Source organism: Pempheris klunzingeri, chromosome 17 (genome assembly GCF_042242105.1).
Source record: "Pempheris klunzingeri isolate RE-2024b chromosome 17, fPemKlu1.hap1, whole genome shotgun sequence".
NCBI classification, from domain to species: Eukaryota; Metazoa; Chordata; class Actinopteri; order Acropomatiformes; family Pempheridae; genus Pempheris; species Pempheris klunzingeri.
This window is the reverse complement of record NC_092028.1, coordinates 6,143,228-6,155,543: the sequence shown is the minus strand read 5'-3', so window position 1 is coordinate 6,155,543 and position 12,316 is coordinate 6,143,228. Positions and strand designations below refer to the sequence as shown.

General features: G+C 38.4%; 1 protein-coding gene across 1 annotated transcript; it reads right to left on the bottom strand.

Annotated features, from left to right (window-relative positions):
• Positions 1–1,320: 1,320 nt before the first annotated feature.
• On the bottom strand, positions 1,321–11,650 carry tspan4b (tetraspanin 4b). The gene is made up of 8 exons (XM_070847846.1): positions 11,296–11,650; positions 8,709–8,778; positions 8,254–8,445; positions 7,931–8,005; positions 6,411–6,506; positions 4,509–4,622; positions 3,025–3,108; positions 1,321–2,122 (listed from the first exon to the last, which is right to left on the bottom strand). The coding sequence occupies exons 2-8, from the start codon at positions 8,775–8,777 to the stop codon at positions 2,054–2,056; spliced, it is 699 nt and encodes a 232-aa protein (XP_070703947.1). The 5' UTR covers position 8,778; positions 11,296–11,650; the 3' UTR covers positions 1,321–2,053.
• Between the last annotated feature and the right edge of the window lie 666 nt (positions 11,651–12,316).

Here is a 12,316-nt window from a genome sequence, read left to right as displayed (position 1 = left end):
AAGGACAGGGTACAATGTTTGAGGGGCAACAGGAATGTGTTTTGAAGTTCCTTTGGTCTCCCTCCCTAGATTCCACTGGGGATAAGTGGGGAGTTATGTTCTTTTGCTATTTAAATATTTCATTTTTATAGTATTTTTATTTACAGTTTCACTTTGACATATCAGAGAAGGAAAAAAAAGGTATGAACTCATCAATGCAATATCTATTTATTTACAGCACATAAGAAACAGTAATCTCTAGACTAGGGCTGGGAGAGACACAACATTCAAAGAAGTAAGGAACGGAAAACAACAAAGCTAAAGTTTTTGACGAGTTAATCCTTTAGTAGAATGAAGGTTTATTTCTAGTCACTCTGTTGATCTGCATTAATAACCTCTGCATCCAGTGTCTCAAAACAATTGACAGTCCAGGTTTCTGTTCAAAGTGTTATTTTGAATAATCCTTTTAAAGGAAATCATTTAGGACTCAACTATAAACCTGTAAAGCGGTTCTGGACATGAAAAAACTGAAACCCAACCTGAGCATTTTAAATACTGCTGAGGACATTGAGTTCATTACCATAGCTCAAAATATACTAACTGGCACACTGTACAAATAGGATCGCTCATTTACACAGATAAAGCCTCGAAACTATTATCCTTATACTATTTCCTTAAGATGTGTGACGTTTTAAGATTTGTATATATGTTCTGCTTTTTTGAGTCTTTGCTTGTTTTCTTTGTTTTTAAATAAGCGTCTTCAAAAATAACCTTCATCTGATGGGACACTTTTCTTCTAAAGATTCAAGGTAAAGTCCAAGAGCAGGTTCATAAATTAATCCCTGGGTTCGTTTAGATTGAGACAACTACTTTTTTTTAAAACTGTTGCAGCACCAGCAGTGGACTATGATAACTGAATGTATATGTGTGGCAGTGTCACTGTGCTCAGGTTTACTAATGTGTTGACTGGCAAACAAATGAAGAATCTCTTGACTCTAAAACACTCCTTGGTTTACAGTCATTCTCTATAATACTATAGCCAATGTCATATGAGAACAAAGGTCTTATTGTTGAGCAATAGCAAAAAATATTTACTACAGTATATGTTCAACTTAAAAAGATAAACTCATGTGACTAATGAGGACGATGAAGAATACAATGAATTATGATAGGAATATTTTAAAATTTGGAGTAATGATCAGATAAAGTGAGAGCATTCTAAAGCTCACTGAACCAGGTATGGTCAAAGTGTTCATATAATATAGAAATAATATACAAGGCTTGACATAATAAACAAAGTGAACTAAGTGCCACGTAAAAATATTTTCATTTTTTCTCCTTTCTTCCCCTATTTTGTCTTTTACAACAGGACTACTTGTCAAAAGCATTTCCCCACTATTATAGTGCTCGACTTAACACACAAACTGAACCAGCAGATCATAAAGTTAAGGCTCCTCTTTTCTCCATTATTTGGATAATGAAATCCAAATAATGAAGCTATGAAAAGTGAGCAGTCTTGAGAAACTGAATGCATTATTTATAATCATCATCTATAGCAAAGTCTCCCTCCAATATTCCATGTCGGTTCAGAAATTCTAAACTAAGCAGCTATAGAAATGAAATACTGTAAAATAAGGAGAGGCAGATACATGTGTCTTTTTTTCTTGTATTTTAAGTCAACGTTGTACCCACAGTTTCGCCTCAGGTTATTCTGCAAGAGTAATGCTTTAAGGTAGCTGTAACTTGTTGGATTCTACTGGTGTGCTAAGGTTCATGATATTAAGTTTATGTGGCTGGAGCAAAGATAACCAACCTCCTCACTCTGTTATTACTAGCTTGGACTGCCATTGTTGGTTGCACCCAATGATAAAAGCATCGATAGCCAGTGTTAGTTTTTTGGGAAATTTTTAGGGGAATTTGAAAGGCACCAATTTCAGGTTGGAACCCAAAGTAAACACTGGAGGAGCACAGTCTGGATTGAAGGCTTTGAAAATGCAAATCAGGTGTCAGGTCATACTGAGATCCAAAGGTTTGTGGTAAGTCTTCCCATCACAGGTCAGCAGCTGGTCTGTAGTCAGTCCAAGTGCTTCTCAGCACATAGAATTTGACAGTACATCAGCATGGAGAACACCAGGGCCAAGATCTGACAAGAGAGGGGAAGGTGTGCTGTTATTAAATTATAACCTGCCAGAGAATAAAAGCGTAACTATGGCTGGAACACTTTGAATTTGATCTTATTTGAATTAGCCATTATCCCACTGATTCTTTTGCCTGAATTTTCACTTATCAAGTTGAATCAAATGCAATTCTTTGATTCATCAAACTGCTTTGTCTAAGGTAGCTGACAGACAAAATATGTAGCCGCAGCACCATTAACAACACAATACACTAAAAAGTGAAACACGAGAAGATTTATTGCTACTCTTACTCGGTAAAAAAACGTGCTGGTGAGTAAACAAAGACTGCTGACACTCTTGTGATATGTTGCATTAAACCTGTACAAGGAATACCACTTTAATACTCTGAGGATACTGATGATGCACTTTGATGAATAAAACCCACATGTATCTGAGCCCATGTACTATGTGATTTTATTTTAATGAATATTCTCCAAACTTGTTTTGTGTATAGCCAACTTAATATGATAATGATATGATGTCGTCCATCCATGTATTCTTGGTGCTGGTGAAATGAGTTCTGTCTTTCCCTCATTAAAGTTAACAAGTTCAGAAGTCGTGTATTTCGGTTCAAACTGCATGATGATGTAATGGTATATCATTCATATTTTGTTTCATCCTGTTATTGACATTTAACTTAACAGAAATTGGGAGAGAGCCTTCCACTGTGTGTGTGTGTGTGTGTGTGTGTGTGTGGATGGACCACTGTTTATGCAGCTCTTTGTAAATTGAGTATTTAGCACACATGCTACCCTGTCACACTACAATGTGCTTGGTTTTATGGGGAAACGATCACTAAGGTCAGAGATAGATGGTTTTACTAGATAAATAGAAATAGTAGAAAAAGAGAAATATTGGAGATCCTTACCTGCACAACACCAATGCACACTCCAAACACCAGGACTGAGGGGATGTTATCTAGCAGCCACTGCCTGGCTTTCTGATAACATGGCTGCAGAGGACAAACAGACAGTGTGTGAGGGAGGGGAGAGGAGGGGAGGGGATGAAATGTAGAGATAAAAAAGGTAATTCCAGTTTAGTATAACAACCTCGGTCACATATGTGCTCTGAACATCATTCCTGTTCGCAGTAACAACAGTTTGGTCAAGTTAATGTCTGTGATCTATTAACACAACAATGAACACTCAGGCCAGCCAAACTGATTAGGAAAAACGAAAAGAAGAGCAGTAAGATGTGAACAGTAAATGTATTCCTCAAACTATCTGTTGTAAACAACCATCATAGTTTGTCGACACTCTGCCTGTGTCAACTTTGACCCACTATACTTACAGTAGTTTATGTAATGACAGATTATATGCAACAATTCAGGTTTGCTCACTTTAAGTTTAAGATCCTGATAAACTGTTTCCTTGTTTCCAACCCATCTGATATTCTGGCTCAGTGGGTTTCTAGCCCTAACCAACTGCTTTTCATTTGTGTCATAGCATTCTAAGATCTCTAAAAGCAAAATGAAACAATGGCCAATGCTATGAAAAAAAGATCCATGTTGTAATAAACTGGAATTATTCTTATAGCTGAGGTGGCAAAAAACATCCTGCTGCCTACAAGCCGTTTTGAAGCTGCCTAATTCTCTCAAACTAAAGCTGAATTTATTCCAGATGGGTGAATGCATCCGATTCTTTCACACATGAAGAATGCAAGGAATGTTTTTCCAGCGGCTATGTGTGTACAGTTCTTAACTTTTCATTACCATTTTCCAAAATTGAACCTTCTTAGTCCCACTGTGGGACTGTACAGAGGCAACTTGAAGAGGCAACTTACTGTCCAGGCAACTTTTGGTCTAAACACATTTCAGTGCTGCAGTTGCAGAGACTTATTTCAGTTGGAAATTGTCACAAAAAGACCCAGTCCCACTGTACTGGAAGAAAGCAGTTTGCACAGAGTATGTTCTTTGAAAGAAACACATAATTGTGGGTGGGTCACCAATAAAAATATATTAAGCAGACTCCAAAACCTACTGGATGTGTAATGAACTCCTCCTGCTTCATGTTGGTTTTCATGTCAACCAGCTACAGTGAGCACAGCAGCTGTATGCCTTAGTCTGCTCTGTACATCCTCACTAAGCACTCTAAATCACAGCATGACACACATAGATATAAACCTGAGAGTTGGTTCTGGAAGCTGTGCTCTGGTACTGCCGCAAATATTTGTGGTCTAATTTTTGAAAATCAATATGTGTGAAAGGCATGCAGACTTAGTCATGCATCTGGAAGAAATCTAGATTTCATATGAGAGAATCAGGCAAAATGAAAATAAGTTGGTTGGTTGAAATTCTACCCCTCTACTCTTGGTGCTCCAAAAGCCCCCCTTATAGCTGAGCAGCAAACCAACCTCACTCCATCCGTCAACACACTGGTCTGTCCCAACCGAGCAGCAGGATGAGGGCAGCGTTCCATTCAGTACATCATACCAGTCGGTTTTGTTTGTTACACCACAGCATTTAAACTGGGAGAAGAGACAGGAAGAGATAAAGAGTAGAGTAATACTCAGCTACATAATTCATGTAGCACTGACTAGTCTTTATTGAAAACTGAGTTCAGGGAGGTACCGCACTGACATCAGCGACCGAACAACACAGCACCTCTAGATTTTTAGAGGTGTGATGAAGAAAAACAAATATCTTTACTGGAATAAGGCCATCACAATGATCTATACACTACAGTGGATAATCAGCTGTCAGTAGATGCTGAGATGTGACCAAAAAGAGAATTCCTGACACATACAGTAGCAGTCAAACATTTGGACACACCTTCTCATTCAATGGTTTTGCTTTATTATTTTCTACATTGTTGATTAATATTGAAGACATCAAAACTATGAAGGAACACATATGGAATTATGCAGTAAACAAAAAACAAACCAGAATATGTTTTATATTTTAGATTATTCAAAGTAGTGGAAGTAGTAGTGGAATGGTTTTCAATTTACACATGTGTCTTGTTAAGAGTTAATTTGTGGAATTTTAATGTGTTTGAGACCATCGGTTGTGTTGTGCAGAGGTAGGATTGGTGCTATACAGTTCTATACAGTGAACAGCCCTATTTGAGAAACGACAATCCATCATTACTTTAAAACTTGAAGGTCAGTTAAATTCAGAAAATCTGAAGAACTTTGAATGCATCCTCAAGCGCAGTCTCGAAAACCATCAAACACCATTATGAAACTGGCTCTCATGAGGACCACCCCAGGAAAGGAAGACCAAGATACCTCTGCTGCACAAGGACAAGTTTGTTCGAGTTACCAGCCTCACAAACCACAAATTAACAGCACCTCAGATTCACAGAGTTCAAGTAGCAGACACACCTCAACATCAACTGTCAGAGAAGATGGCGTGAAATTAGGCTTTAATGGTTGCATTGCTGCACTGAGGAAGAACAACAAGAAGAGAATTGCTTGGACCAAGAAACACAAGGAATCAGAGCACCGGAAATCTGTACATTGGTCTGATGAGTCCAAATTTTAGATCCAGATGCCTTCACCTGCCATGTCTTTGTGAGACACAGAAAAGGTTAGTTGATGGTTTCTACATGTGTGGTTCCCACCATGAAGCATGGAGGAGGAGGTGTGATGGTGTCGGGGGGGGGCTTTGTTGGTGACACTGTTGGTGATTTATTCAAAATTCAAGGAGCACTTAACCAGCAGGGCTACCACAGCATTCTGCTGCGACATGCCATCCCATCTGGTTTGTGGGACCATCATTTGTTTTCCAACAGGACAAAGAGCCCAAACACCTCCAGGCTAAGTAAGGGCTATCTGACCAAGAAGGAGAGTGATGGAGTGCTATGGCTGATGACCTGGTCCCCTACAATCATTCAACCTAAACCCAGTTGAGATGGTTTGGGAAGAGTTGGAGTGAAGGAAAGGAAGTCAACAAGTGCTCAGCACCTCTGGAATCTCCTTCAAGACTGTTGGAAAACCATCAAGGTGACGACCTCATGAAGCTGACTGAGAGAATGCCAACAGGAGGCTGCTTTGAAGAATCTAAAATATATAACATATTCTGTTTTTTTGTTTGCTACATAATTCGATATGTGTTCCCTCATAGTTTTGATGTCTTCATTATTGTTCTACAATATAGAAAATAATAATAATAATGAAATATTATTAATGAAATAATAATGAAAAACCACTGAATGAGAAGGTGTATCCAAACTTTTGACTGGTACTGTTTATTTAATATATTTATATTTATGCAGCATGAGAAGTTATGTGTTGCTTGATGAGAGTGCTCACCATTTTCTGGACATTGTCCCAGGAGTTTCTCAGTCCAGGTTCTGACAGATAAATCTTCATACCATCCTTTAATTCATCTTGTGCTTTGGAATCCAGCTGACAAAAAGAGAAATAAAGACGGGCACAGTTATTCATTCAAATCCATCAATTATCTGGATATCTATGTGTGTCAGTCTACTCCCAGGGCTGACACACATAGACAGATAACCATTCACACCACAGGTCATTTACAGTTGTCGATTAACCTGCATGTGTTTGGATTGTGGGAGGAAACCAGAGCAGAGGAAACACACTAAGACACAGGGAGAACATACAAACTGAAAAGACATCTACTGACACATATAGATATAAACCAGAGTGTTACAACTCACACCTAGATGGGTGTCTTTTGTTGTAACAGGCTGAGAAATCATCTACTCAAACACTTGTCTGGCCCCTCAGGGACTGTCTCAGTCTCGTGTTCTTTACGCATTGTGTACTCTGTTCTATGTTTTACCGAACATCCACACAATATTTGTCATATTATTAATATATTAACTATTGTCATGTTTTCCACTGTTACCATATTGCTCATTATTAGTCATGTTCCTATTATCAGTACTATAGTTGCTGCCACCAGCCTCTGAGCCTGGTTCTGTTCCAGGTTTCTTCCCGTTAAAGGGGAGTTTTTCCTATCACTGTTGCCTAATATAATATCTGATGCTTGCTCAATGTGAGGATTCTTGAATCCTTAATTTTGAATTCTTGAATTGTTGGGTCTCTCTCTTGATGAAAGAGTTTGGTCCTGGTAACTGCACTGGTAAACCCACTGGTAACTGCAAGATAATTGTCAATGGAGTTGGAACAGCCCAGACTTCAATTGTGGATGCAGTGTTAAGTTACTGCCACAAACATTTTGGCATTCACACTCACTCGCACACATCTGGAACAAATCTCGATTTTATATGAGAGAATTAGGCAAAATGAAAACAACTTGTTGGTTGAAATTTTACCCCTCTACTCTTGGTGCTCCAAAATGCGCCCCCCCCAGAATCTGTTTTTGCTTAATAAATGTCTCATGCAATTACTTAAATATTTCTTCAGTATAACAGAAATCCTGCCACCATTGCGACCAGAAGTTCCTTGCTTTGTCGGCGTTGGCCTGATGAAACCAAGAAACCATTAATAATCATATTTTGGGCCTGGTATTAATACTGCAGGGGAACAGCTGGGTTTGAGAGTCAGGAGACAGAGGTGGGAAAGTCTGAGGGCAGTTAAACCTTTACCATGCTTATGTGCTTTACTGTTGCACCACACCTGAAAAACATAACATTTTTACTAAACCTAAAAAAAAACTGTGCTGGTAATTTCTTTATGTACTGAACATTGCAGCCTCAAGAGTGCCTAGATTGATCATCTTTTTGCCAGTTTTTATATTCCCTGCTAATTTTGAGATGAACCTTTGTCTTTTTGTATTTCATTGCTAATTTTATTGCCTGTTTTATTTGACTTTTGCATGTTTTAGCATACAGTAAGCTTACCTTGTCATGGAAGATGTGTATAACCAATATTAGAGTCACCTCTGTCAGCACCAGGAGCAAAAGGATCAGAAAGAACTGTAGAAGAAAGGAGAGCAGTTGTAGATAGACGTCATAGTGTATACAAGAGCATGCTATGTCAATTATTCCCACAGAGATATTTTTGCATTAGGATTAGAATATATTAATATAAACCACAGTGCGCCCAGTTCATGTCTGAGCACCTTTGTTTCATGTTATTCTCCAACCTGTATTAAAAAATATGAACCCCTCCCCATCCCCCCGAGAAAAAAAAGAATATCTGATACTTCATGTGGACCTCTCACCATGAACAACAGGCAGCGCTGCTCTTTAAGAGCTCCAAGACATCCCAGGAAGCCAGTCACCATGGTAATGCCACCAGCGACTAACAACAGATTGGCTGCTGAGAGCGACGGAAAGGACAGGGGAAGAGAGGAAAACTCTGCCTGGGTGAAGGACAGCCAGACTCCAACGCCAAACAAGCCGCATCCTCCTAGCTTCAGAGGAAATGTAATGTCAAGCCGTGTCAAAATGCAGCATTGGCTCCATTGTACGTTTCTAGTGTAGTGTGGGATATCACAAAATGTGAGCTAATGAAGGGACTGAGTTGGCATGTCTGTGTAACTCAGTGTTAAATCATCTCAGAAGCATTTCTATTCAAACTTAACACTCAACAGCTTCTTTATTGAGAAACACTAGATTAGGTAGCGGACACAGAGAATATGACATCAGCTTGGGTCTGAGTTGTAAAAGTACTAACCCAGAAGATGAGGTTAAAGACAAACATCAAATATTTGACACAGCACAAACACCTCCGAGACACTGACATCCTGCAAAAGAGAGAGGGAAAGAGAAGAACAAGAGAACTATGTTTGAATGCTTCATGTCACCAATAACTTTCTTTAAATTTTGGCAAGAAGGTACGATATGTCCACTGTGTTTTCTTCTTTCATGAGTTAATATGATAGCTGACTCTGGAATGACTGTACAGTATCTTTTATGGGTTTGTTGTGTATTTTAGGTTTCCTAGGTGAGAGGGTAGCTGTGTGATGGGGAGCAAGTCACAAGGAGATGGAAATGTATAATGTGTATACAGAATATTTCGTTTCCTGTGCTGTGCTGTGGTGGAGTGATATGCTCTGGTTGTGGAATGAAGGTTTGTTACCATAACGCAACATTGAAAACATACTGCTGCTAGGATGAATATACACACTGTATGTGTATAACCTGGACTGCTGAAGAAGCCAAGAAGTTTGTTTTTTGCACAGGATGATGACTCTTATGAATTTTAGGCCCCATTTCTTCCACTGGGATCATGTAAAGAAATGATCACTTCACAGCCACTATGGACAGGAGGAATAATTACAGTGACTAACTTTTTCAGTGTGTATGTTCATGTCACTACTGTTTTAAGACTTAAAACAATAGAAACCTATAATTTAAGCATAAGTTATATGCAGAGCTGTTTTTAATGTTTTCAGTGACTATTTCCTAGTTTTGATTCTCTTACACACTTTTGAATCATTAGCATTAAAACGACATCACAGTGCAAGCCTGATTTTTCTCACTGAGATGTCCTTACACTGACTACTGACCCCACACAGGAAGTCAAACTGCTGACAGGAAGGAAACTCCCTCCCCTCCTCAGCAGACCTAACTATACTGCTGAAGGCATTTCCCATGACCACAGCAAGCTTGTGACTCACAGGACAGCTCAGAACACACTTTATTTACCAACTAATCAATATTCAGAGGGAACCATGTTTCAAAGCACATTGAGGAGTGGGTGCTGTGGTTGACTATTATGGCCTCCAACTAAAAGCATAGCTGCTGCTCGAGTCTCACTTTCATCTGTGAAATGACCAAAATTGTTGATCAGAGGCTTGTTGGCTTCTTAATGCTGAAAGCCTGATGATACAGTTATAAAATCTTATATGAATGCAATAATAACTACCTATAATATTAAGTTAGGTTCAGAAATACTGCATGGATTATGGATATATTAACTAATAAGAATAAAAACGTGGAAAAGCTTTGTTTATCTTATGAGAAGAAAAGAAAGCTCAGATTTCAGAAAGCTAAATTTTATTAGTGTTTTTCATTAATGAATTTATATCTATATCATCTATATCTATATCTATATCTATAACCTACATATAGTGTACTGTGTTTTTGTCAGCCACAGTATAGTGGGGGTGATAAGTATATCACGTAATCTCATGTAGTATCACGTAATATCTGATGCTGCTCATGTGGGAATTCTTCAATCCTTAATTTTGAATTCCTGAATCGTTGGGTCTCTCTCTAATTAAAGAGTTTGGTCTAGCCTGCTGTTGTGAATTGGCGCTATATAAATAAAGATTGATTGATTGATTGTTTGGTAACAACCAATTGGTCTCACTGGACCTTTCTTACTGGATTTATTATATTTGTATCACTGTATACAGCAGTGCAACTTACAAATCCATTTTGTATTATAAACTTCTTATCATATTTTGAATGTTTAACACTGTTAGAACTTCATTCCTCAGTTTTTATATAACGTGTCCATGCTTTAATTCCTGTCTTTTTAGAGAACTTGAGCTGGCCAAGGATGGATGTATTTATTTTTTTCAAATGTTTGATGTTCTTTCTCAGGTGTATTTGTACAAATTCAAAATAGATAGTGAATAGTGAAAGGTTTCGGGAACAACAAGCCCTTTAAATGAAAGGACATAATTAATTGTTGGGCCACCGATAAGTCTTTGCACATCAGACTTTGTAACATTGACTATAAACTAAGAAACCAAAGTAAATCCACATGCAATTCTTTAATGTAACTTAAGACTAAACATAGCTCTAACATACTTAACTTGCTCATATTCTACAACAACAGATTTCTTTCTTATGGCCGTTGGCTTCGGTGTGCCCATGTGAACAGGTTGTTTGAAGCATTTCAGCTAACAGCAGATGCTGTCAATCTCTGAGGACATATACTTAAACCGACTTCTTATTTCCTGAGCAGATTTTACAAAGAGTAGGCTATTACTAGTCACACCTGACAGAAAGCCTCTTTTTATTGGTAACATAGAATTACACTCAACATGCAGTGTTGTTTAATGTTTAAAATGACCACTGAAATGTTCTAAGACCAAAGTTACGGCAGAATAATGAGTTTCTTAAAACAAGAACTGCTTAGAAAGTTGATCTAAAGTATATTATGATTAGAGACGATGGTAAACAGTTTGATATGGTCTAGATCTAAAAATAGTCAACCAATCTGTAAGTGTTCAACCAAGGAATATGTTGATCCTCAAGGCAATCAAACATTAGTGTTTAGTTATAACTGTAATTGAAATAGACTTTACCTGAAGATAAGTTTCAATTCTTTCAAATCTTGTCTTTATCACGCTCCTCTTAGTAACTCCAGGCTCCGTCACCTCCTGCTTCTGGTCTTTTCTTTTCCTCCGTTGGATTGGTCCCTGAGCCAGCCAGGCTTTTCAGTCGGCTTTCCTTTCTTCTCTTCCTCTGTATTGTTCCTCAGTGGGTGATTGTGTCTGCCCGCTTTCCACAATGAACTTGTTTTCTTGTCCAATTTTGAATTTTATGTTGAATGTATGTAATTTTCCATCCAGGAGGTTTGATCCTTCATTTTGTTTTTGTTAAGAGAACTATGACTTTTCTCTCCTTCTTTCTCTCCCTCTCTCCTCAATTATTTCCAGATGTGCCCGTTGCCCGTCCCTCTCTGTGTTCCTTCCGTTCCTATTTTTTTCCTTTTTTTACTTGTCCCTCCTCCACCCCTCAGCCTCTAAATCCTGGCCTATCTCACGTGGGTTTCAAGTTTCTTCCACTCTCCTCTGCCGTCTCTGTTCATGCACATACTCACACACTCACACTGCTGCACCATTAGGAAAGTTTAAAACCCTCATAGTAAACATGGTTCACTGTGTTTACTGATGTCAGTCGTTATGTCATTACCTAGCAATGTACAAGCACAGAATGATTTTAGAAATCTGCCGATTCTTATTCTGCAACAATAAAAGCAATCTGATGAAGAGAATGAAAAAGATAGATATCTGGCTGTGTTTGAATGCATCTGCTGCTTTCTTTTCATTGCTGACCATTGAACGACGATAAATGAAGGTAGCTTTCATCTTCTCACGGATAGTGTCTTCATCAGCAGAGTGTCTCAAAACAGCAATAGCTGCTTCCACATCCTCATCTGATAACACTGTGTCAGCGGTGAAGGGTCTGGATCGACCACTGCCTGGCCCACCAACTTCAGAAAAAACTCAATTTTACTCCTGCCTACAAATTCCATCAATATCATGTAAATGATAAGTAAACTTACTTTTGGGAGATTTGCTAATGGAGACACTCCTTTCCTCT